Raw genomic sequence first — 26,775 nt, forward strand, 5'->3', positions numbered from 1 at the left:
GGCGTTAGGCGGGCTCCCGGTATTCCGCTAGCGGTATCAAGGTACACGGTATGCTAAAGGTGTCTATTTGCGAGAACTTCGTTGACGACTTCGAGAACGAGATCCATCGTAACGCTCGCAAAACGCCGGTGCAAACGTAAGCGAAGCGACTGTAGCGACGGCCGCAATAGCCGATAGATGTCTTCAACGTGCGGCCGGCGGTAGCTTTCTTTTCGGCTGCTGCTAGGCTGCACTGCTGGCCGCCAGAAATCACGGAGTCTGCATCACGTCATGTCACGTCATGTTTCACGTCACTTAGTCCTCTGTCGTCATAGCCGAATCCCAAGTTTGAATCACAGCGGCGGGAAAAACCTTTTCAACTTCGAATCCAAATTTCTTAGAAATAAATGCATTTTTCGCTGCCGGCCAAGTGGCAACAAAGCCATGACATGCCGAACTATCGGATTTTGCTATAAAAAATATATTAATAGTGCTCTCCTCAGTGTCCCTTTAATTTTTATATTTGCCATTCAAACTCTTCCAAGTCAACTCTCGGTTATTCCATTTGTATATAAAGGTATTCATGATCCATAAAGTGTTTCGTCCTGCGGACTCTACTAACAGATCTCCCCTGCTCTTCCTAGAAACTGTACCTTATTTCCCCACTGCCTGGCCTTCAGCCTGCTCCTTGCAGACCGTGGCTTTGCAGTGGCCGTCAGTATAGTGTACTGTGCATTTACGTTCCTCATTGCTTGAAATATTAGTTTTTAAACATGAGTTCTCTAGTCTCCAGGTGCACTGAAGTAGTTGAAGCTGAAATTAACCAGTGTTTTCTACTCCGCACCAGGAGCGAAAGTGTGAGAGGTGAGATCAAACCTATGCCGTAGTCACCCATTGTCCAATCTCCTGCCTGCATCTTGCCAACCTTGGTCTACTACACACAGTACAGCGTTTATAATTGACTTCATGCCGATTCTACGTCTTCATAGAACCTTTCGACTACGTCGTCATAATGACGGCATGTACTATGGGAGACAAAATTCTGCAGGACGCGCGACTGATGATATTGGCTTACACGTGCGAAGTGCGCTGTTGTTCGACTGATTTCACCAGCACATATTATATAATCAAAGGCGTAGTTTCCTCTCTTCAAGTGTCACCTGCAGCCACCGGCTGATAACATCGCGATTATATAATCGATCGCGTGTTTTGGGATCTTTCGTCCCCGACAGCACGTGCGTAAGACTGTAAAACCTTTAAATTGTACCCATTATTGAGCTTAATTACTATGACTGCCATCCTGGCTCGTTCCAGATCGTGCAGCAACGGTGGAAGTTATGACTTTCGGAAGGGTGAGGATGAGAGTGCCTCCCAACTTTAGATCATCTGGACTTATGAAGGCGGTGCATAATGAGCCACACAGCGTGTCCAAAACCTCTTGGCATCCACACTTTGGAGAGGCTGTATACGTCCTCTTACTCGCAAAAGACTTGTGCGTAACGTTTGTCGCGTACGTAAATATAACTGATTGATATCCGCGAGAGAACTGGCTCCAGGGCTGACCGGCTAGCAGCAGAGAGGCCAGAAGAATACTTGTACCAATCAAGGGCTAAGCCCCAAGCATACCTCCATGCTCGTCTTTCACCATGCCGATGGTACCGCCTGTGTAGATCACCAGGACGCACGTTTCATCGCTCTTGATACACGAACACCACCTCTCACTTTCGTCTGTCAGTGAGTGCAGCAACTTCGGAACGTAGGAAGCATCTTTTGCTGCAGGGAGCTCCATATTACCCGGCCGCTGCTGAAAAAAAAGAAATAGTTTTTTCTACAGCTGTTTTCTGATGCTGTGCGCATTGAAGAAACTGCTCTCCGCTTAAGAACGAGAAATAAAGCAAGAGGATCAGTTTTTGACGCCACTCCACCATCGGCCTCCTGCAGGTCTCAAGGAACAAGTTTTATTACAGTAGCATGAGAGCTCCCGTTCATGCGAAAAGTTAGCATCCGTCCACTCGTGTACCGAAAAAGCAGGTAGCCCACCTGCCTAGCAGGGCAGTTTGCAATTAAATTGATTGAAACAAATTCGATGCAGTTGCCGCCAGCACATCAGCTCAGTGGCCGAGAAGTGCACAGCTTCCCGGAGAACTGCGAGTGCAAAAATAACCCTTACGGGAGCCCGGACAGGGCAGTCTGTGTCTCACAAGTGTCACTGATGGCTGTATTTGAAACGGCTCCCTGCTGGGGCAGTAGCTGATTGCTTAACCGCTGCACCACTGCGCCAGTAGAGCTATGAGGATTCCTTCAATCTATGAATCTACGAATATAACCTAAACTCCACGGTATGGTCGCTGGGCCAGAGTCCATAATTTGAAGTCTAAAAACGCATTTGCCAGGTTTTCAACCAGGAACCAGCTATGCATGATCGAGATGATCCTTGAATACTTTACCTACTGACACACGGAATAGAGCAGTGAAAAGTGGCGCAGGAGCAGGATTCCTGTCGCCTTCTCGAATAGGCTTCTTTAAGCCTATAACATATCCATCGAACCACATTCCCCATTTGCACACCGCAAAACTTTAGCCTTTCTGCTGCGACAGTTTTCCGTCGAAAAAATGTGGACTGAGAAAGCGGTGTACCCACTCGTCGCAAAGGAGAATGCACGTGATTTAGTTTAGTCACAGGAACACGCCTAAGGCGTCTCTACATGTCTTCACTCATAACAGCACTATGCAGGCACGCGGTTAAAATGACATGTTTGCTTGCTTTGCGACACTTAGGGGTCAGTACAACCGCATATAGCAATTCCTTTTAGCAAGTGATTTTGATGTGCCCGCGAACAGCAGAAGCCGACAGTAAACTAATAATTTCCTTTTTTGTGATGACATTTTTTTTGGTTTAAATGTCTAATGGCCCTTCACCTCGACTCACTTCTCGAAGCGCAGCACATTCGCTTCATTGAAACGCCACGTATTACGTCGATTTAGCGTTTCACTATTCTCTTTGATACGTAGCGGGCCCTTTATTTGGATCGCTGCCTAATAAATCGAGGGTTAGGTAGAAAGGTGACAGAACAACTTACGCAGTGCTTCCGGCGGAAGAGAGCGTTTATGGAGGCTCAGAAAAACTACAGAAAATTTGAGTGTCGTACAAGTACCCCAACTGTCGCAACTGCAGCTTCTTTCTGGCAGCGGTAGATTTCTCCCGGGAGACCATCTGTATCGAACGCCTTGCGAAGAGGAGATACATCTTCAAATGCCGGCATTGTGCTCTATTGATGAGCGATGAAGGGCGCAAATTTATTGCGCAAGGTTGTATCAGAGCTGGAAGGCAGTACAGTTGCTTGTAGGAGGGAATGGAGCTCGGAGGGGTGGAAGGAAAAAGATGGAGAGGAGCGGGCGGTGATGTATGTACACTGTAGCGCAACACACCTGCACCAAGAACAAGAAATAGAAAAGAAATTCTCCTGAACGCCTGTCAGGACCGCTCAGCTGCGCAAGGCGCGCTCGCGGTTGCTTTGAATGGACAAAGCCGAGTAATGTGGGCGCTTTTTATATGCGCAATGTCTAGTCCTGTTTCCATACTCTAACAGGACATGTTAGACTCCCCTGTCACTGTAAATCTTGGCAGCTATGGCAGGCGCCATCCCAGCTTGGGCAACGGCCCCAGTTGTAGACGCGGTTGCTTGAGCGGAAATTTTTCTTACTTTAGATTTTTCCCCCGAATGTTACGAAGCGTTAAATGATTGGACTTGGCCATCTATCGGCCTTAAAATGCCGTATAATCTCACAGCGGGTATCTCTAACATACCTTATATTCTGGTGTTTTATGATAGATGTAGTGACGGTGGGAAGAGGACCGCACGAACATATGCACCGGAAACACACAGGGCAGAATCATCTTCCAGTGTTGGAACGAAACGAGACGTTTAGTTTCAATTACGCTTTAAGTATTTACTGCCTCTTATAATCGACACATCAGCGGAAGATATGTGTACCATCTAGCATTCTTGTAGATTGAGCATTTGGAGGTATGAGGTACGGTCCACGAATCGTCTGTTCATCGAACGCGGGGCGCTGAAAACGATGCAGAAATTCATATTTGAAATACGAAGCACGGTGGCTACGCTGCAGTAACACCGGCAATAGAGCCCCGAAACTTTCCATCCCACTCCTGTGTCGGCGCAAAGCCCTGCCAGTGGTTTAAAGGGTAGTTTTCTGTCGGTGACGAGTATAAAGTTTTTTTCCGACATTTTTCAAGGTCTTTCTATGTGTTGAGAATAGCAGGGCAGAACTCGCGGTCTTGTCAAAAAATTGTTCTAAACTGGCCAAGACAGTCAGCTCAAAACGGACTGTAGCGCCGTGCCGTGTTCAAACTGCACTGCTTGGCATGCATCGCTGGTGTGCTTATTAGTGCGCGGATCATTAGTGCGGTAGAATTAGATGCCTCCCTATCAAAAAGCCGTTCTGTTTGGGGACGGAGCCAGCACCTGCCAGCTGCCACCTGCCACGGTTGGCAGGAGGAGTGCGCCAGCACTATGTTTGTTCACTAGCGAAAAAGCTGTTATGTGTCTTGGTGAAGCCTCCATCTCTGTAGGAAAAAAGGAAAGAGGGAATTCCTTCTTTCCAGTTTCATATGGGAAAGAAGTGCAAGTCGGAGAGAGAAGACGAAGAGAGCGCGTTGCAGGTCGCAAAGTGGAAAGAGAGAAATCTCTCCCTTTTCCGTGCGCTATCACTAGGCGGATCATTAACAAAAAAGCGGTTATGGGTCTTTTCGGCTCTTGAGACTCATAAAGTTTCTTTAAAAATTTAATTCCTCCTCCTAAAAATGTATACCAATTGTAATACTAAGTATTGGTGCTCTGGAATTGCTGAAAATGTAAAGGTTTCTATTAGAAGGGGCATTAAGCAAGATGACCCCCTAACCCCTTTTCTTTTGTAGCGTAAGCTACAATACGCGGGTTGGAAGGAGCTTCGTGTGGCCTCTGAGCCGACCATACTGCACATGTGTGGCAGCCGCGTGACGTCACGAGAGGCGCATCTGCGTCGCCCTTGCCGCCGCCGCCGCCGCCGGCGCGCGCGCTTCTCTCCCACGCTCCGCCGGCCTGGACGCCACAACCGGCAGCCTAAAGGCCGCCCGCAATGATGCTGCATAATTTTAGTTTTTTGTAGGCCTTAAAATAAATAGTTTTTCAACACCACCACCACCGCCGGTCGGCGCATTCCAGAGGCGTGACGTCACAATCTCGGTAGACGAGCCGGAGGCGCGTGCGCCCGCCGCTCTGTTTACGACTGCCGTGCGCTACTGCGCATGCGCGAGGAGGGCTCACCGTGCGTATATAATGCGCGGGACATGCGGTTGATGCAGTGCGCTCTCCATGGAGGTTAAAGAGAGTCGAGCCGCTGCCAGTCGGCGGAGAAGACTGGAAATCCTCAGTTCCTCAGGCCCCGAGGTTGTCGCTTGGCCGTTAGCCGCTTACGCTACGTATATCCTGGCATAGCAGAGCTAAGCCACTGCCAATTTTTATGTGAAGCATACTACTTTAGCTACCACTTCAGCCCTTCACCGTGGTTATGCGCCTCCAAATCACGTGATGCATGACGTCACACCACGTGACACGTGACGTCACGGCAGTGGAGAAACGGGGGCCCACCTCGCGCCGTCGCTGTGGTTGTGCGCCTCCAAATCACGTGATACATGACGTCACACCACGTGACTTCATGACGTCACGACAGTGGAGAAACGGGGGCCCACCTCGCGCCGTTGCTGTGGTTGTGCGCCTCCAAATCACGCGACACGATGATGCTTCGCATTCTCCAGGCTTAACCAAGTTAAGCCTCAGCCATTTTTTTCTTAAAATTTTAGTTTTGGAATTACACCTCGATAAACTTAACTCCTCAGGCTCGGGAGTCTATCTTGAAGACACTTCCGTTTTGGCTGTTGCCTTTGCTGATAACCTTTTGTTATTATTAGGATTTTAATTCAAAATTAGGGCACTGTTCAAGTCAACCAATCTTTCCTCTTAAGTAATGCGACACAATGGTAAATTAAATGTTTAATAGTTGCAGTCCTAGTGCCCCTTCTGTAATTTATAAAGACGCTATGTGAAAGGGGTCATTGAGTTGTAGATTTTTGTTAACTGCCCGCGCGACTTTTAACGTACCGATGAAATGAAAACTTAGAACACGGGCTGGCTGAAAAAGCGACTTGCAAGCGTCAGTATAAATCGAATGGGTAATAATTTTTATTACTGTCTTTTGTAATCGGACTGCAGGGGCGAGAAATGTGTTGCCACATTATTCTACGCAGTGACCTAACTGGCTATGCCAAACGAAAAACTGGGAACACGCAGAATAAAGTATTCACGCAGAAATCTAAGTATTCTTGCTATTTAAAGAGATAACGAAACTCATGCAAGTTTCGGGCACACATGTTCACGTTATTTTTGTATTGCATGTCAGATTCGAAATACACCACTGGATCGTCGAAACATCTTACATGTTGTATAGTTTCATCAATTGTTTGCATGGAAAGTGATGATGTCGCGAAGTTTTCTATTGTTTGGTGGTTGTATGCAAATCCACTGGCAAGTGATTTTATCATTTTTTTTGTGACCCAAAACTCGACCGGGTTTAGGTACAATGATCGCAGCCATGCGCAACAGCTTTCAGATTGTTCAAGGTGGTTCTAGTTGCTTTTGGCGCGTCTTATCTCGAAGGTTCTCTGTCAGCTTTAAACTGAGCGCGGCCCCGAGCGGCAGGCATTCTGTTTGACGATTCTGTTTGACGACCGCCGGGCACGCATGATGCTATCACCACCACCGAGCTCTTCAATTCCTTGTGGGCGCAAGTGCGCGCAATGAAGAGTTTGAATTTTACACCAATCTGCTCGTCCATTGTCCACAGCGTCATCACCGCCGCGGGACAGTACTGCTTTCGTTTAATTTTTTTCCCCTGGAGCTAGAGCACAGCCCTGTTGCTCCGTAGGTATTCGCTAAGATTTGTATGGATCCCCGGGTGTCTGTGAGTGGAGAAGCGCATCGTGTTAGCATTCGGTCTCCATCGTGGAGCTGGTTCCTTTTTCTGCTGGCGTAAAATTCGACCGGGCCTCTATACCCGCAGCCGCCGCAGACGCCCCAGCTGGACTTAGAGGTTCTACCCGCCACGCTCGCCAAAGCCTCTGTTTAACAATCAACGTTATTCTTTCATTCATTCAGTTGCTTGCGCCGGGGACATTGTTGCTGTTTGCTGGTTATTTTGGCTCGCTTGCTTCAGCACTAGATGCTACGATGTGTGAGGGCAGAATCATAGCGGATACATCAGGCGGTTACTCCTTCCACCGGGCTTATCGTCTGGGCGCCTCCAAAGAGTGGAGTTACTGTCCGTACATATCGATGCAGCCGTCGTTCATGACATTCCGCAGGTCGTCCTCGGAATAGGTGGTCAGCTTTTCTGTATGATGTCGCCGTCAAGATGCGCTGAAATACTTTCTTTTGGCAATAGACCTTATGCAAAAACTAGCGCCCCCTTGCGTTGACCGCGCGCGTTTCCGCCATGTTGGGGGCTTACGGATACCGCATTATATGGCAGTGCGGGAATATATCGACGCGCACGCTGGCATTTATCGTCGTCCAAGATGCCCAAATACTACTCTGTACCTTGCTGTTCACAAAGAGGACTCACGGATAACCAAGGAAACAAGGTAAGAGTGCTAGCTTCGTGCACTTTTTTTTATTTCTCGCCTGGAGCACGATGCGAGGCAGCAGGAAGCCTCTTGCGGGTGTCGAGTGCTTTTCGAGAGTTAACAATCAGATCGTAGACGAAGTCGGAACACAAATAACATTTACAGAACTAAAAAGGCTAATAAGTCGGATGTTTGCTCATCTTGTATTTGCCGAGGAGCGCTCCTGCCTGCTAGCAGTTACGGCGCACTGCGTCGGTCAGCCAGTAGTTTCTCACGCGGGATTAGTTTTGTGTCTGCCGCTCGGCTTCATGTGCCCGTTTTTTTATCCTGAACCTTCGGTTTGATTTTATGCAAGACTTATGCAATCTTAAATTTGGGAAGTGTCACAGGCGAACGGATCCGCAACGGACCTTCGCGTAGCCCGTGTCAGTGACTTGCGTACGTAGTAGGCAGCGTAAATCGATCATTTACCGTTCGTGGTCGGCTCTTCGATCGTCGCGTATTTTGTGAAGATCGTATTTTCCAAGGTATGACCCACAGTGCAGCGTCGCCAGTCATGGTCGGGCGATCAATTTGCCGAATACGAATCGTAGGGAGCAGAAATGCGAGCAACACAGATCTTCAGGTCGTCTTTATTATTATTATTTTTACGCGCCGAAGCTACACCTGGGCTATACTAGAAAAAGTACAGCGTAAAGCATTGCGGTTAATACACAACAAATATAAGCGCACAGATTCACCAACTAACCTCGCGGCTATATCGGGTTTAGCGACGCTATCATAAAGAGCGCTACAAGCCCGACTAAAATTTTTATTTCACCTGATGCACAACTACTACAAGATAGACGTATCAAAATACATATCTTTCTCGCAATCACGCCCGTCGAGGCATAAACACGCACGCGCGAAAACAGAATACTCATGCCATAACGACACGTTCATGTATTCGTACTTTCCACTCGTGATCAGAGAATGTGATCGCCTTGATCCATCAATCATAACTGCAACCACATTATCTCAGTTCACGTCACGGATAGAATCCTTATCAATTAACGAATAAAGCAGTTTCACTGACATACTCAACCGCCTTTCATCACTTCATTAGATTGTTAATTAATCGTGAAGAAAGTCTCTCTTATTTTTTCCGCTGCTGTGTTCCCATGTGCTCTAATTGAATTCCTTATGGCAATGCTCCACCCGACTCCTAGACATGTATTTTTCTTTTTCCTTGCTAATGTTTACTTTTTCTTTTATTTTGCTTGTTCCTTTCTGTTCACCTGTGTTTGATTTGTATTCACTTTTTTTTAATTCCAGAGTGCACTGCTCAAATTTTTATCATGTTTGTCATTTTTGTTCGCCCACCTGCTATGGTCCCTGATGGGACTGGCAGTATTGTAAATAAATAAATAAATGAGACGCGCAGTAGTGGAGGGCATCGGATTAATGTTGACTACCTGGGGATCTGTAACTTGTGCCGAAACTTCGATATACTGGCGTTTTCGTTTTTCGCCTCCATCAGAAAAACGACTGCCGCAGCCGGGATCGAACCCACGTCCTTCGGCTCAGCAGCACAACGCCGTAGCCACTAGGTGGCTATGCTGTCACCAGGCATTTTAGGCTTTATGTAAATTTGAAAACAGCTCATAACGTATCGTCCCTAATGCTCGACTAATTGTTGTTCTGACTTATTTCAGATAATTAACCTCACTGTAGCATGGTACACGAAGTTATCTTGCAATTGTCCATTAAGCAGCAGTTTTCAGAAGAACATAACTACAAAATCTCTTCTTAGTTCCAATATAAACAAGATGTTTAGCAAAGCCTGCATTGAGCCAAATGCAGAAAAAAATTATTTCCAGGTATGCAGCATATTTTACTGTGCGTTTTTCTTTTGCAGGTGTATTTCCACTGCATCCCAGATGAGCTGAACATGCGCAAAGCATGGCTAATCGCCATAAAGAGAAATTGCCCGTTCAACATTGCGACTGCCCGCATCTGCTCAAAGCATTTCACAGAAAATGACTTCCTGAGGAACATAGCTAGTGGGCGCAGGAGGCTAACTGTCACGGCTGTACCATCCGTGTCTGCATTCTCCATGCCGAACAAAACCCGAAAGCCACCAAAAGCTCTTAAAATAAAAAAAAACTTAAATTAAAATAAAAAATAAAAACTTAAAGTAAAGCGATCGCACACGGTCCGCACCAAGCAACTACGTTGACTCCATGACCACAAGCCCCCAACATGGCGTCGCTTGCTTGTTTCGGTTTTCTTCCGGTGGATGGCAGCACTTTTGCATAAGGTCTATAGTGCGCAGCGTTAAACTGTAACGAGAAGTCGTAATGATAACATGTAGAGAGCTATCAGCTATCATTTGATATGCTTTTCAATGTTTGGCACGCATATCATAGGTTTAAAAATGACCGAAACATTGCTTTTGCGCGGCACGACTAATTTTTGTCGCTGAAATCTGTGCTCCGCATACACTAAACCATGCGTTTTCTCGAAGTATAACGCTGCAAAATATTTTGTTTCATATCAGTAGCCACTCAGTTTGCTGGAAAAAATATGCAAGATACACCTGGTAATTAGGGGTATTGTTAAGTTCATTAGGCACAGCGTTTTGTGCGACACGTTAAGGGGAAATCATCCATCGTATCTCATTTCTTCAATCTTTCTCCAGCAAAATTTCTTTGGCAAAATGAATTCAAGAGTTTGTAGACATCCACATTTTCCTCCCAGCCAATTTCTGTGCCCACAGAGCCGAGCATGCGTAGATAACAGTGCAAAAAAATTGTAAATTGTGGAGTTTGCTCCACCGGTGTGCACTGACACCCTACAGCCCAAAGCCGTTTTTGTATTTCTTCTTCGTCAAAATACGCCTTCCGCGACCACGACTGAACCCGCCACCTTGGAACCAGTACCCGAACACCAAAGACACTGAGTTTACTCTTCATAACCTTGTTGCGTCATTAATACAGGCGCTCTATCTATGACCGCATTGAGCACACGCTACATACATGGGTGCGTAGTTACGAGGACAGGTAACCTCTGTTTTTCTGGTTATCTTAGAAGAAAAAAAGAACCTATTGGAGAAAAGAAGCAGCAGGCTAATGAGAAGCAGATCACCCAGACAATATACGCGGGCTAACAAGGAAACTTCTTGAGAAAAAAACAAGAAAGGCGCGGTTGCCCGTCACCAGCAAAAACTATAAGCCCGAGGACATCATCATCATCATCATCATAAGCCGGAATGCGTTTATATAGCTGTACAACAAAGCAGTTAGTACCGAATTACTTTTGTTTTCTAAGTCGCGCTTAGCTTCTGGAAGTAATCGAATAAGTGTCTGAATTCTAGAAAAAGAAGGCGCGTGAGCAGTCGATTCTCCCGCGCCCCATCAGATGAAGAAAGCGAAGAAGCAGAAGGCATCGAAGGGGGCCGCACCATGAACCGGATCCCGACGCCCAGGCGCGACGAGTCTACGCTCATCGTCGACGTGAACCCACTCCACAGGGTGCCGCTTGTTTTCGTCAACCTGTTCTTGTTCATATTGAACTGCATGGTCGTCTTCGTATGCGTGAGTTAATCTTTGATGCCCTTTAGCCTACATCTTAAGGTCCCGGAGCGGCCGCCGATCTTGTAGTCATAGGTACCTACCTCACAACTACTCATCTGCTAAGAATAGCTGCTAAGCCTGAAGCTTAGAGACATGTTCTGAGATTTGCCTATTAGGGAACAGGTATAATTTCTGCACTCTGCTGCCAGCCGTTCTGCTTACTCGAAGAAAGTATCTACCACCTCCTATGCTCGGTATTAAATCACTGTCCTTCTTGTGATTTGCTAGTTTTACTTACACTGCTGGCCCTTAAATCAGGCCCACGGTATTCTTTAAAGTACATTTATGCGTATTTATAAGAGAGCACTACATTTAGAGGTACCATGAGCAAGGGCCAACTCATACGCTGTTAACGAAATAAAGTAATTGCCGCCATCTTTCATTACGCATCTTATGTACGCAAATTCTGCTTTCCTGGAGCCCTGAAAATGACTCGAGAGGTATCGTCATTTCATAGTAGCTAGCATTACCTGGTGTCGCTCGAGTGTACGTGTTAACTTTATTTGATTTCGCGTGTATTTTGACACTGTCAAGTTTGGTTCTAGCGCAGTCACTTCGCTCCACTTGGGTACTTGCTAAAGCAAGCAGAATGAACTTTCCGAAGTGTGCTTGAACCTTCCGCTTAATGTCACACAAAGAAACGACGCTACCAATAATAACGGTATCATTGCGCTGATAGATTAAAGCACTTTAAGAACCTTGAATTATAGGAGCTTGGAGAGGTGGTGTGAGAGTATGTGGGGGGAAGAAGCTAGAGGGCGCATGGCTTAAATTTAACTCATTATTAGGTAATAAGCGCACAGAACGATGCTGTACATTGTGAGTGATAGGAAAAAAAAACTCTAAGTATCATCGTCAATTACTCCAGTACTCACACTAGACATTATGCCTGCAATGGCACGGGTCATTGGAGCTTCTCTCTCACGTTTCGGCTTTCAAGCAAACAAAAATACTCATGGCGAACTTTCATGTTAGTATCAAGGAGAGGGCAGTCTTGCTGCCGCTTTCACAGCCTCTAAAATTCTGAAGTAGAAAGCTCCCAAAAATTACTTCTTCGTGGAACTTAAGATTCGGGTGTCACACAGCGTCTTGCCTTGATGCGAGTGGAGAGGTTGGAAATGCCACGCTTGCATAAACGCTCCTTACAGTTAGGAGAGCAACCAACAGCGACCCCTTCACTGAATTTCTGTCTGCAGTTAAATAATTACACATCTCTATCTGCACCTGTCTTCGAAAACATACGGGCCGTCAGGCTCGTTACAGGGCTACGCAGATGGGCGCTACTGTCGTACCCTTCAACTCCGTTGCTCCGGAAAAGTGCAGACGATGCTAGCCTTCACTTTTTTAAAAACTTGGAGCGCTGGAGTTTCTCTTGTAATCGCACCGGATAGCCCATGGTACAAACCTGATGGCTTGGAGGTTTTCGGTAAGGACCTGTACGTACCGATTCTTGCATCCATCACGTCGCCAACTGCGCCGTTCTGTACTGACAATAACGCACAGGCGGTAAAAGCTTGTCAGAGTAGCATACATCTTCTCTTGCGCCCAGCATCGCTCAGGCATTGACAGCTGTTCGTTCGCAGGTCGCTTCCATAGTGGCGGGCCGCGACGAGATCTCCTTCCGGAACCGGTCGTTCCTTATCAGCTTCGTGGTGAACATTGAGATCCCGGTGCTGTTGATCTCCATGCTGGCGCTCGTCATCAGCTTCTTGGGCTTCGTCGGCGCCCTTCGCGAGAATGTCCGCTTTCTGTTGCTCTACCTGAGGGGCATCCGCGTGCTTTCCTACATAACCATCTTATTGACACTTGGCGCCCTCCTCATCCCGTTCGCCAGCAAGAGCGTGAGTGAGCCCTCCAAGGCGGTCACGCTAGACTCGCATCCTGTTTTTTTGAGGTGTTCCGAGAATGTTCTGCACTTTTTTTTTTGCGTTCGAGACTAGAATGTTCCAGGATAAAACAAAATCGTCGTAGCCAGAAAAATATTTGTCATCTTGCTGTTGCGGCTCAACAGGCTCTTTGCGATTGAGGAAAATGTGGCATTGCTGCAGGAGATGCCAGAACTTGGATTGTTTTTTGGAACTATTTCGTAGCAACCAAAATTTTAACCGTCGTATTGAACTTTCGGTTACATAATCTTGAGGCCTTTTTGAGGACCAGAAGGTCTGAAATTGTTAAATCGTTAATATTTTCAGTAAGATTTACTGTAAAATGAGTAACTGGAACAAAGGAATCACAGTTAGCGTAACCGTTCATCAAGCCCACAATTTTACAGTACTTTTTCGTTCCGGCGACTTTAATAATTAACCCAAATTAATTACCTTTGTAATATGATAATGCTACAGCTAAAGCTTCAGTTACATGTCTGTAGTAAATGAAAAAAAAAAACCACCAGTTTGACACTACCAAGGAGACAGGCCCCAGTAGTCAGCAGGCATGCCATTAGTATAGTCTAAAACGTGTGTAACTTCTGTCTCCGATTATCGAAGCTAAGGTTTTCGTGCGTTTACACGAAAAAGAGCCGCAGCGATTGTTCTTTAATTTCCCTCCGCCTTTGCCACTGCCACAGAGTGCGCAGAGCGTGTTCAGCGTGGACCTCATCGTGAGCTACCGAGACAATCAAGACTTTGCACGACTCATTGATTATGCTCAGGTAGGAATACTGCTATTCAGACATTTTAACCGAACCTGCACTGTCTGTCTCACATCCCCTCGTGTGCTTAAGCACGAAAAGGTAAGATTAAAATCCCCGCTAATGTACTAACATGTATTAAATCCATGTCCTAAATGTGTCTAGTCCTGTGATTTTAATATGCCTTGCCTACTCCAGCTGAATTAAACTTTAGTTGGCCTGAATGCTAGTTACCAGAGTATTGACGTTAGCGATCGTCTGAGTTTTACCGAAGGCCTAGATAACTAATCGGTGCTACATGTGGATATAAACTCCACGTTCAGTGATCTGGTCTTTATAGTTTTCGTAAGGAAATGCGCCTGTAAAACTATGCGAGTGGGTTTATAGTGTCAAAACTGTAAAAGAATCTTTTCACTGTCCTCGTAGTTTCACTGGCGAACTGTGTGGTTTCATAGTTCTGAATTATACCGCATGAACAGAGAAAGGATGGTGAGCGAGATAGACGCGTTACAACTCAGAAATGTTATTAAAAAAAGTAAAAAAGTCAGTGCAGAGTTACAAGATCATCATACAGACGTAATTCTTTTTGATCTGATACATGCCTAAACTTGAATACCAGCTGGCAGTCTATCTTCATTTTTTTATTTACCCGTTGTCTGCATTCCTGACGGAAGCCAACAGCCGGCGGAATCAAGGAGCATAGATGATGCTTTTCTTTTTCGAATTTTTAGTGTTCGTTAACTGAACTTTACTAGTGCAAATATTTCAGGGCTGCAAGAAAATTGATAAGAAAGGAGAAGAAAAACAACAACTTGCGGGCGGTGGGATCCGAACCCAAGACCTCCGAATTTCGCGTCCGGTGCTTTAAACTGAACTACGGTGACGGCTGTGCAAAATCGTCTGCTTTCGAGGGTATTTATGTGCGGTGTAACCGAACCTTTACAGTGTTCACCAGCACCAGTCTCGTTCATAGCGGCAGACGTAGTACGTCCTGTTTAACCGGGAGTGCCACGTAGGAATATGATCGTTCGGTGAAGGCGGAAGCTGTGCGAGAACACTCGCACAATTTCGGTTCGTGGGTTCGGATCCCACCGGGTGCACGGGATTGTTTTTATTTTGCTTTCTTATCAGTTATCTTTAAGATATAAATAATTACACTAGCAGTCTCCAATTCATCAACACCTCAAATAAAAAAAAAAAAAAAACGTCCCCTATCCTCCTTGCTTCCGGTGATTGTTGGCTTCTGTCATGTATCTTATAACCGGCACCTTTTTCTATTCCCTTGCGTGGTGAATAGCTTAATGAGGGCCTCGAATCTGGCAGCCTTGAAGCCATAGGTAGCACGACAGGGTTCTCGCACAGCTTGAGCCCTCAACGTTCGATCATGTCCCTACGTGGCACTCGCAGGAATACATGGCGTACTACGTCTGCCGGTATGGACGATGGTGGTGGTGGTGAAAACTCTCAAGGTTCATTTACGCTACACATAAATACCCCCGAAAGCAGAAGATCGGAAAGCCATCGCCACACCTTAGTTGCTAGAGCAGCAGAGCAAAATTCAAAGGCCGTGGGTTCGGATGTGCCCGGCAGCGGCATGTGGTAGTTTTTTTGTTTTACTCTCTTTTCAATTATCATATAGTAGTCTTCAATTAATCAACAACACAAATTGGGAAAACATCTCTTATATTCCTTGGTTTCAGTGACTGTTTGCTTCCGTCATGTAGGTACGTCATAACGAGCCCTGGCAGTTGAATAAGAAAGGGCTGTAGGGTTTATCATCGGTTATATTCCTGCATGCTTAATAAGAAAAAAAAACATGATGTACGATTTAGCGTGGTTAGGCCAAATGCGAATTTGGTGCGCTGTGTTTTCACTTTTGTTTCAGTCTCTGTTTGAGGCTCAGTTAACAAGGTCTAGCAGACTTTAGAAAACGATTGGCGAAATCTGAGTGCTAGCACACGAGAACTATAGAGGATACTTAAGATCCGCCTTAAAGGTAAGACGCGATAGCGTCCGTCGATAAAACCCATATATACGGAATCGTTCATTCCCTACTTTACATTCATGGATCGCACGGGAACGAACTCATACCAGTCCTCTCGTGCAGTGGTCAAGCGATGTGCTAATCCCCTGCAATCGTAGGTACTGGCACCAGCGGCACTTGGGAGACTCAGGAGACTGTGTGATTTGTCACCTTCCATGGTTGGCAATTTTGCTCACAATTTGATGAGGAAGTTGTGATTACGTCACAAGGTCACTTGACCTAGGTGGCTTAGCTGCCACCTAAGGGTCCACCTAGACACACAGGCAGGCAGTGGAGAAATGTGGCAGAAAAACGGTCGAAGTCGGTGAGTAGGGGCCTTAGTGCTAGTGCCCTAAAAAGGTGCAAAATTGACGGGGTGAATAATGCGACGACAGACACAGTCGTCTTGTTTTTATTTTTCGCATTTTTAATTACGGATGCAGCACTAATAGCCCGGAAAAAGACCACTGAAGTGTCTTACTGCGCCTAGATGGAATTTTGTTATAGGCTTTAATTAAACGAGCACAAGAAGCAATCCTGGGAGAGGGGCATTGACATCTAAGCTGCTGTGGAAACTGCTTAAATGACGTATAATTGCTACAGAGTGTATCTGCTTTCTTATCAACCAAAAATCAGAGATACATCTCCACAAAAGGCTTTGTACAATACATGGCATTTCTATTTCGGGAGTCGCATCATGACTGAAGAAAAAGAACAAAAAATAAAGGCAGCAAGTTATCTCGAAAGTATCAAAGGATGTCCTTAGCCTGCTTGTATAAAGAACCCAATATGAACTTTGCCGTGTTCATCGCAGCGCCATAACACAGCTCAGCGAGAGGAGTAGCCTTATATGGGCGCTTACGTAATGCTTTTTGGCACCACCTGCGAGCGCTTACAAGCATGAGCTTGCGCGCTCTGTTCAAGCCACACGTGGCCGGCTTAACCTAAGTGGATTACGTCGAGAGCACCTAGAAGAAGAATGTCACCAGCCAGACGCGCATCTTCCATCCTGCTGAATGTGCTCGCGCGTTTATCGCGACCCTAGCGGTTGACCGCAACCACGGTCAGGAGCACAGTGGAACAACTGCAGTGCCGCCTAACCGATTCCTTTAAAACGTAGCACAAAAAAGACACAGACGACACAGAAGTGGACGGGACAGCACCTGTCCCGTCCACTTCTGTGGCGACCTTGTCTTTTTTTGCGCTGTGTTTTCAAAGAATTGTTGCCAACTAGCTCAGACCAAGCTACTGTTCCGCATAACCGAGTTTAGGATCAATATATCTGCTTCTTTCGGGATGAGCGTCAACTCGCGCAACTTCTGGCTTCATCGGTACTTGTCTTCTTACACGGAAACAAATGTGAAAAATGGGACCCAAAGTAATTATAACCTCCCTGCTGCAGTCCTCGTTCCAGTGCTGCGGTATCACAACGGAGCGGTACCGCGACTGGGGCCACAACATCTATTTCAACTGCTCGCGGGGGAACCCCAGCACGGAACGCTGCTCGGTTCCCGCCTCATGTTGCAAGCCGCCCGAAGGCGAAGAACAGGACCTGGAGACTCGCCTTAAGCGCCGCTTCTGCGGTTATGGTGTGCTCGCCATGACCGAGCAGGAGGCCTGGCAGAAGGTAGTGGCTTCACCAATAACAACATTGTTTTCGATGCTGCCATTTTTTATGCGAAGCATATTAACGTAGGTTTCGGGCCTTCGCGCGACGCCCGGCGGTGGCCACCATTGACCTTGAAGTGAGATCACATGATGTGACGTCACGTGATGACGTCACACCGGCTGCAGATGGGGCCTCATATCGCGCCGTCGGACGTCGCCCGGCGAAGGCCTCCACGCTTCGGTTCGCGCCGTCGCGCGCGACGCGGCGGCGGCGCCACCATCGCTGCATCACGTGATATGTGACGTCACGCCAGGGATGAAGCGGCGCGCGCCCGCCGTCGCGGCGTCAGTCTCTGTGCCCGCAACCGCGCTAGCGTCTTTGCGTCGGGCGTGTATGCGGTCAAGATGCCTCCAAACGCTAAGGACGTTAATAATAAGAATGCAAAACGAAGGCTGCTTCGCATCCACTGGGCTTAGCCTTGAAAGCCTCCAACTTTTTTCCTGTCAAGAGCAAAGTGGCGTCGTATTACACGACTGTGTCCTTTAGGTATTAACGCGATACCGTTAAGGCTCTCGTCCTGCTGGAAATCCGCCGCATTCGTCGGCATCGTCGTCGGCGTTGAGTGAGACATCCACGGAGAAGCAACCCGGATAGGCCACCTAGGTCCCGTAACCTTGTGCCGTGATCACAACTTGCCCACCGGATTTTGAGCAAAATGATCCCCGTGGCAGGTGGCACTTAAATTAATGATAGGTCGCGAGACGTTGCTTGGGAAACGGTGGCAGCACCTGCCATCGCAGGGCAGTGGCGCATCACTTATCCGCTGCGCCACGAGTGGTGTGAGGACTCCCAGGGATGTATAAACGTAAAGTCGAGAATGACCAATTCCGCATATATGGGCATTAACCCATTACCGCAATCGCGTCATAACGCTAAGGCGGAGCAAGTGGCCCATGAATTTCTATTTCAGCATCGATTGCATTGGGTACACAAATTAATATGTGAAAAATTTGCCGCAGGCGTCACCGTGACTTTGAACCAGAGGTGTGCTAAATATTTCAAAAGTTTTGCATCTCTAAGCCCAATGAGAGAGTTTAATTGATGCAAACGGATCTCTTACGTTAGCGTCATAGTGTGTTGTAAGCGAAAAGCAAAGCTTTCACTGGCTGGCCAACGAGAACACTACCCTGATGACCCAGGGGGTGCTTTAGAGCATGCCCTTTGTGTTCACGTGGTCGTTAGGCATATGGTATCTGGACTAAGTGTTTGATATAAGACTCCTGACGAAGACAGTGGTAGCCTTGTCGTTGTCTTGTCTTCATCACTAAAAAAAAAAATATGGAGTATTTTCTGATTTAAAGTTTCGATTTAATCAAAGAGTATTTTCCTATATCCCTGCCCTTACAGTCTATGAGTAAGGCGGCTAAAACATGGTCGGCAGTCAAGGAGGCGTCGGTTACAGGAGTGCAGTTACTGGTTTCGTTTGGCTTTTGTGGACTTTAACGTCCAAAAGCGACTTAAGCTATGAGGGATGCCGTAGCAGAGATCTCCAGATAGTTTTAATTACATAAGGTTTTTTTAACCAGCACTGAAATCGTGCAGTATGCGGGCCTCTAGCATTTCGCCTCCACTGAAATTTATCCGCTCCGGCCGGGATCAAATTCGCGTCTTTCGGGTCAGCAGCCGAGCACCGAAACCACTAACCTACCGTGGCGGCTAAATCTGTAAGGCATTTACCTTCTAACGCTATAGTTGAGTCACACAAACTGCAGTTGGCGCTATGAAAAGTCGGGTTATCGTTTATTTAAGGCTGACATTATGTCTCTGCATACACTTCTGAGGAAATGCTCTAAGAAATCTCACGTTGCTAGCGGTGAGATACCTGCGTTTAACGTGTACATCAACCTACCTAACCATGCGGCTGCAAAAGAAAGTTAAGCCGCTGCCTTGGTGAGTCGCAGATAAGGCATGGAAACTGACCCTTGTTCGGAGGTCAGTGACATCCTTAACTGGACAACAAGACAAGGATTCGTGAATGCTGCAATCTTTAACGCATGGTTTCGTGTGAACAGCTACTTTGGAAGCATGCACCTGCGTGTGATCCCTGCACCTTCTGTCATCCAAAGCCCCTGTCTTCATTTGTTTCAGATCTACACACGCAGCTGTGTCGATGCGATTGTGGCCTACATGCGAGGCAACACTCTCCTATTGGTGGGTGTCGGCTTGGTCACGTTCGCGATCCTCTCCGTGCTTCGTATGATGGCGACCACGGTGCATGACGAGGTCATCCAGCTGACTCGCCTTTACGATAACTACTACAAGCGGATGGCCGGCGGTGCCCGCAAGTCCCTGGCTCGGCGGGAGGCCATAGCGGAGGTGGCAGCTGCGCGGGAACACCTGGTGCAGGGACACGCCAGGCGCGGGTGAGTATACGCTGAAGAGAAGTGCGTTTCATGTTCAGGCGGAGAATGAACAACATCTTCATCAGGTTTAGTAAAAACTAAGTCCACTGCAGTTGCAGGACAAGCGCCTCTTGGCAGTAATCCGGAATCGTGATCGCTGCATATTTTGTTCTCTGGCCGCTCCAAAGAGTGATTTCGCTATTCTTCCATCTTCTTTACTACAGTCAAAATTGGATAATTGGAATTTGAAGGGGATATAAAAATTGCGCATGTAATCCGCAGTTCCAAATATGGGGAAGATTTTCAGTGCACTCAGTCTTGAGGGGGGGGGGGGGGGGGGGTGTACGGATGTGAAATGAACACCGACACAAGGAGTCAACTTAGACTGCTGGTGGCTGGCCGTACCTGCAGCAAGTAACCTAAAACACCGCGATTTCCTATAAACCTCCACTCAATTAATGCGAAACGAAGGTGAGAATAGGTGAATTCCGTGGAAGCTTTCTCACTGCATTGCAGGCGGTTGCAAGTTCAATATGTTTAGGAAAATTTCCGGAGTGGTAGGAAACTTCAGTAAAGGGAGTGAATATTTTATGCATATTCACCCGAACACATCCATGGAGCTATAAACGGAGGCTATTCAGCACTTATAAGATAATCGCACCTAAAAAAATTCACCCCGGTCCTTTGTTCGAATCCAAAACAACCTATCTGAAGAAGGCGCTGTACCACCTCAGAAATGAAACGGCTTGAATTTAAACGGTAGACTACGCAGCTAACTACGGAGAGAAGGATTACTGGCGTAGAGTGAAAGGACAGGCAGAGAATACAGTCAGTTAGGTATTAAACGATGGTTTATGGAGCTGAAATCAAGAAGGGGAATTAGGCTTGGGCAGCGTAACTGGCGCGAAGGGAAGATACCGATGTTGCATTAGGGCAACAGAGGGGTTTGCGACTGTAAAAGCAAGAGGAGGCGCGAGAAAGTCACGGGGTCATAAGAAATCGGGAAGTTTACCTGGTCAGTATTGCGCAGTTGGCGTAGGTGTGATCAGTCAGACATGTCTTTTTGCTGCATTGGAATCAGCTGTGGCTGATGATGATGAGCTGCGAGCAGTGATCAAGCTCATTCTGCGTACGAGCCGCGTGAGACTTACGGCATTTGTCCCGGTTTTCCTGACCGCCTGGTGCAGGGAGAAGTTCTCTGTCAGCAGGAACACCTCAAAGGCCGGTTGGCGACCACGGCCGTCCTACAACCGCATGATCGGGCATCGGCCTTCCGACTACTTCGGTCCTCCCATGGCCGGGGGTCAGCCGTACAGTCCAAATGCAAACGTCACACGATAACAGGCGACACGTTCGCAAGTGACGCAGCGCAACATATATGCCTTCCAGCGATAAAAACAAATCTCACCCTTGTGATATGGAAGTGCTATACTCATGCGTCGCTTGCAGCAAGCACAATTTGTAATGAAAAACTGCCAGAGCACGTTGGTAGGGCAACTTAGTGTCAAAGTTATGTTACGCTCTGCGGAGAGTATAATATACTAGTAATCCTCGCTCCTGCAGCAGCCTTTAGGGACCAAATCCACAATAATATGTCATCTGCATATTCAGCAGACTGTAATACAGGAAACAGAGTCGTGAGGCTATGAATGAAAGACTCGAAGCGCAGTCGAAACTACAACAAATTCATCCTTTTAATTAAATAGTATCGCAGCGTGTGAGCACTGATGATGAGTTCCATATTTATACAACATTCGGCGGAAGGTGCTTGCAGCAGTCTACAGGAAGAGCGGCATTTATAAACTCAGCGGACACGTATAGGGCAAACTAGAGATTCTACAAAGACAGCATGACAGAAACCAATAGTTCTGAATGCGAGGAAAGCAACTGAGAATGTTTTTTTATTATTGTAGTCTAGAAAAAGAAATCACTCAGCAATCCTTCAAGCATGAGATAAGTTGCCAGAAAGCGGAGGGAAATCCGTCACTAGTGAGAAAGGAACCCGCTGACTTCTCATGTCGCATGGGATGCTTTACCATCACTCGCGAAAGTTGCAGAGCAATAAGTGTACACGTACGAAAACTTGTAGGGCAACGTAGGCACTCTGGCAGCACAAAAATAAAGCTTTATTTGCTGTTTAAGCTTTTCAAAACGTCAGGAGGTAACATATAATCACTAGGAAAAAAATCAGTGGTGCCTACTCACCGCATGAGGGTTTCTGTACAAACCACGATCTCAATTTCGGCATCTTAAGGGAGCTCTAAATGGGGCTCTCAGTAAACGTGCGATATTCCAGGGTTGTTAAAGAACACCGCTTCAAGAATATCCTCCACCAAAACTTTTTTTTATTCGTTTTGTAGAAGCTGATTTACATGTAGTAAAAATTTTAATTTCAGCGTCTTCGAGCCTTTCTATTTCCTCTCGTCACTTTTTGCACGCTCAAAGGTTGGCGCTCCTCTGTCGGCCCGGCTGCCGACGTGCGTGGGAATTTCGCCCCGGGGGGGCTGCAACTTCCTGACTCACCGGAACGGCTGATTGGCCGCGGCTGTTGTAGCTGCGTGAGGCCCTAAAGAATGTAACCAATAGTCGTCTCTAAACAGAACTACGCAAGTGCGGGCGACGGAAGGGGGTGAGAACATGAAAAAGTCGCCGGTAAGGAGTCGCCAAATTTCGAGCGTGATTGTAGGTTCTCTGCTGCGTGTAGAAGTATATTGTCCGGCTGAGGTGTTTATGACGAGAGAGACGTTGAGCGAGAGAGACGTTGAGCGAGGTTATGTACTTTGCCTAGGAGGTGTTTCAGAGCCCCTTTACGAAGGATAAACAAACAAAAGGCATTCGCACACTTGTCGCTAGAGAACAACCCTGACCTGGTGCGCAAACTAAACTTGTTTGTTCTCATTCATTGCTCATGCTCAGTACGGAAGGGGCCATTCAAGCCTCCTCTTCAAGTACTAGCGGACGCAAGTATCATTGCCGGTACCACAGTTTATTTATTTTATTTATTCCGGTGTACTGACAACCTCAAAGGGGTTATGGGAGGAATGGATCAGGAGAGGTTAAGAAATGTTAACAATGGGATTTGGGACTATTAGTTTAGAGCCACAAAAAAATACAGAAAAATGTGTATTCTCAACAGTAAACATGCTGTGAAATCACAGTCGTGTCACAGAAATTTTCTCCACATCTCGCACCCTGTCCCAAAAAAGTCGTCGACGACACCGTAGTTGCCTGGTTGCAGCCAGACGAAACTTGGATTATCCAGCGAGAATTGGGGCCATGTCGGTATCTCAGAAAAAGCAGGCGTCCTGACAGGAAGAAATACAAACAATCGAACATAGACAAACAGAAGACAAGTTCTGGTTCCATAAATAATGGACAGCGCAGCGAGGGATAATGGTCATTACTAAGAATTATAACAGTAGAGAATGCCTTTTATTAGGGGTTTCGTGGAGTTGCATGGTAGATTTCGGTTCCCTACTTGAAAACAGCGAACGAATATTATGTTTAAAGTCACGTTGTTTTTCAGTATGTTGTCGAACGTATTTACTATGTAGGTATGAATTCTCTTTCATCTTACTCCCTTTGCCGTATATATTTGTTGGTTCATTTTTGTTACGTTTAGCTGCGAATTCGCCAATTGAACTTTAGTCAACTCAGAGTGAACATTCAACTTCAGGATACACTTCGGCGTTTGATCACACTTGGTCAGTGAATGGTTCGTACTTACCCAGTTTCCGCAAATTTTGCGAGGCTTTTCATGAGCTTCAGGCTGAGCTGCCTGTCCTGGTCCGTGTAGTTGCCTTCCTCTAGGAAAGGAATACCAAATGTGTATGGAACGTCGTCCATATGTGTTACCCCGGTCCATTCCGGTGTCGTTGCCATTTCTGACCTGTGCGCGAAGATCTGTCCATAAACTTTGCCTCTTTGAGAATGGCTTTCAGCGAAGAATCTGCTCGGACAGTAAGTGTCCTGTTTTCCTAGGAAGTCGCATGCTGTGCTCCTCAGCGCGACTTTGTCGTCAGGTGGCGCAGTTTTAAGGTACTGCAGACCAAGAGGAACGACTTTATCTTTTAACCAGGCATTGAACAAAGTTTCCAACGCCGTCTGCAGATATTCTATGCTAACATCCTCCAGGTCTGGTTCAAGTAGCTCTTGGTCGGGCTGACAAAGGAAAGGAAATGTTCCTTCGTTGGAGGTAACACTGACAACTGCGTCAACGGGCGAGAAGGCACCCTTGCTGCTGGCTTCAGAGGGAAGGAGCGGCATGAATTCAGTCTTAAACGTAGGCATGAAAAAAAGAAACTTCGGAACCATAGCCAGTAGTGTCGCAGCTTGAAGAATCAACGCTGTTGTATTTCGTAGGCAGTCCAGGACACGTGCGGTGTGAGTTGTCAGATCCTGGAAGGAGTCGACGCAACCGAGAATCTGGGCGACTTCGTTTCCTTTGGCGTTGCTCTCGTAAATAGAGTCGGCGTTTGTGTCGGTGTTCAGGGTGCCGCTCATCAAATAAACGCGGTGAAACAGCCCCGCGCTCTGCGGTGACAATACGTGAGCGTGGACGAGCATAGATCCTGAACTGGCGCCGAACAGAGTTACGCTGTTAGCGTCACCACCGAACATGGCGATGTTAGAGCGGATCCACTCGAGCACCAGTCGTTGATCCCAAAGGCCGACATTACCCGGCCCGCCAGGGTCCTGTGCGTCCAGGAATCCGAAGACCGAATTACGAAAGTCAATGCTCACGACAACGAGGTCGTTGAAAGCGGCTAAAACAGTGGCGTTATATTCTTCCTCGTACGGTGAACCAATGATGTAAATTCCACCGAAGAACCACACCAGGACAGGCCGCCTTTTGGAGTCAGACGTACTGGGCGTGTACACGTTGAGGTAGAGACAGTCTTCAGAAAAAGAACCAGGGATAGGATAAGTGGTGCCTGCACGAGGCTGCATGCAGGAACTCTTGGGAGCTGTCGCGTTGTACAACCCCTCCCACGGGTCCCGGGGTTCTGGTTTGAGGAACCTTAGATTACCTACAGGCGGGTTTGCGTACGGTATGCCTAAGAAGATGTTGATGGGGTATCCATGAAAGCTTCCCGAGCGCCCAAGCAGCTGTCCTTGGGGAATTGTGACGATTACGTCGCTGGCGGATGCGACAGAAATTATTAGCGTCGAAAGAAGGGCACCGGTCTTCCTTGCCATCAGCATCGTCCCCGTTCAGTACCTGAAAATGTTCGCGGGCACGTCAGGTAATGAGTGTCCCTAAAAAAAAATTGCGCTGTTGTGTGGGCACCGCAGTATTGAACAATAGAAAATGGAAACACGGAAGGGCTATCATTTTAAGAGTCATCATCATCAGCCTGACTACGCCCACCGCAGTGGAAAGGCCTCTTCCACGTAAAGAAAATAAGGGTTGTTGCGCAAGTAATCAAAAGGTCTCATCCTTCATTCAAGTATTTACGTTTTCCAATATATGGCGGCAGTAAATCAAAAACAAACAGCCATTTAAAGGTAACTTTCGTTCAACGGTGACGCAATGATTTTTTTTAACACGCTCGTGCATGGCGCGCTGTTGTCTGAGGCGTACTCCAAGTCTTAGATTTCTGGTCGCTCTCTGTGAAGGACACCAAACCATGCGAAATTAATCGCCTTCTGTTCAACTAATCAAATCATGGGTGATTTTTGTTTAATTCTCAGCAGTTGTGAGAGATGTCGTGGCAGTGGTGACCTCATAAGCATCGGTTTAACTCTTTCAGTTCTGAAATTTATTGTACACTCGTGGAATTTCTTAGGGGGCTTTTTCTTACCTATTTAATCGGAGGAAGTACGAAGATGTCTCACTCATGTGCGGAGGATAAATAATGAGGCGTGTCCCTATATGAGGATGCCAGGGTGAACGTATGATCTTTTATCCATGCCTCTCGGCGCAAAAAAACATTTTCACGGGACAAGAACCGGCGTCGATGAACTGCAGCATAAATAAAGCTCATAGGAGTAACAGGTGGCCATGCAAAACTTTGAAGCAGGCTTTTTAATTTGCTTAAGCATGAATCTGTATATCCATAATTCCAATAATCTTGAGTGTTCTGTAAAAATACTGGATGGTAGCGTTCCTCCTCCTCGGCCGTAAATAGGTAGATGTCGATTGGCTACAACATACATCCTCCTTCGTTGACCGCCCAGAAAATTTAGTCTTTTCAGTGCGTGCAGGGGGAAACAATCGTTTTACGATGCTTCTATGCTGACAAGTTCTGACAATTGCTTACCAGCGCATCAACTACACTTGCGTTCAATGTTACCAAGCACAGTTTTCGACTCTTCCTTCTTGTGCCTGTTCTGTCATTGGACCTTCGTCGTCTCACAAAGTATATGCAGGGAGTAGGGGACAAAGGCTTCCTCCAGCAACAGTGGAAAACGGCAAATGTAGTCCTTATCCCGAAGCCAGGCGAAAACCCTAAACTGGAAAATTTGACACCCATCTCCTCAACATCATGTATAAGGAAGGTAACGGAACGCGTAATCCAAACTAGACTAACACGCTTTATGAAGCAAAATGACTTGTGGCCACACGAAATGGTTGGGCTTCGGCCCGGCCTGCGCACACAGGGTGTGCTACGCGGAACATATGTAGGTGAGGGTTTCTATCGAGTACATGTTACGGAGGGAAGAGGTGGATAAAGAGCGCTTGCTGCGTTAAGGCGTTCGTACTGTGCCGAGTCCGAGTGAAGTTAAGTACTCCAGGAAGGAGGGGGAAGGTAACGGCATCGGAGTCTGAGAACGCGGTAAGAATTCCCTGCCATGGCACCCACGTTTTGATGGAGCCGAAAAGCAAAGATATCGG

The 26,775-nt window shown here is 46.9% G+C and overlaps 2 protein-coding genes across 2 annotated transcripts; one reads left to right on the forward strand and one right to left on the reverse strand.

Annotated features, from left to right (window-relative positions):
* The first annotated feature begins 11,217 nt into the window (after positions 1 to 11,217).
* On the forward strand, positions 11,218 to 21,278 carry LOC149340203 (tetraspanin-33-like). The gene is made up of 6 exons (XM_089550678.1): positions 11,218 to 11,235; positions 12,858 to 13,115; positions 13,841 to 13,924; positions 17,329 to 17,553; positions 19,684 to 19,958; positions 21,125 to 21,278. Exons 1-6 carry the CDS (start codon positions 11,218 to 11,220, stop codon positions 21,276 to 21,278), a joined length of 1,014 nt encoding a protein of 337 aa, XP_089406804.1.
* A 1,822-nt stretch (positions 21,279 to 23,100) lies between these two features.
* Positions 23,101 to 25,142, reverse strand: LOC149340204 (acetylcholinesterase-like). Its single transcript, XM_089550679.1, has 2 exons — positions 23,665 to 25,142; positions 23,101 to 23,242 (listed from the first exon to the last, which is right to left on the reverse strand). Exons 1-2 carry the CDS (start codon positions 25,140 to 25,142, stop codon positions 23,101 to 23,103), a joined length of 1,620 nt encoding a protein of 539 aa, XP_089406805.1.
* Positions 25,143 to 26,775: the final 1,633 nt, after the last annotated feature.

The sequence above is a fragment of the Amblyomma mixtum genome, chromosome 6, assembly GCF_055824585.1.
Source record: "Amblyomma mixtum isolate Tamu chromosome 6, ASM5582458v1, whole genome shotgun sequence".
Taxonomy (NCBI): Eukaryota; Metazoa; Arthropoda; class Arachnida; order Ixodida; family Ixodidae; genus Amblyomma; species Amblyomma mixtum.

Excerpts from the sequence above, each read along its gene's own strand:
- LOC149340203 (XM_089550678.1), top strand. Across the intron at positions 13,925-17,328 it reads GACTCATTGATTATGCTCAG|TCCTCGTTCCAGTGCTGCGG; the intron begins GTAGGAATACTG and ends TCCCTGCTGCAG. Across the intron at positions 19,959-21,124 it reads CAGGGACACGCCAGGCGCGG|GGAGAAGTTCTCTGTCAGCA; the intron begins GTGAGTATACGC and ends CGCCTGGTGCAG.
- LOC149340204 (XM_089550679.1), bottom strand. The coding sequence starts at position 25,142 with ATGCTGATGGCAAGGAAGACCGGTGCCCTTCTTTCGACGCTAATAATT. Across the intron at positions 23,243-23,664 it reads GCAAAATTTGCGGAAACTGG|GACGCCTGCTTTTTCTGAGA; the intron begins GTAAGTACGAAC and ends TCTTCCTGTCAG.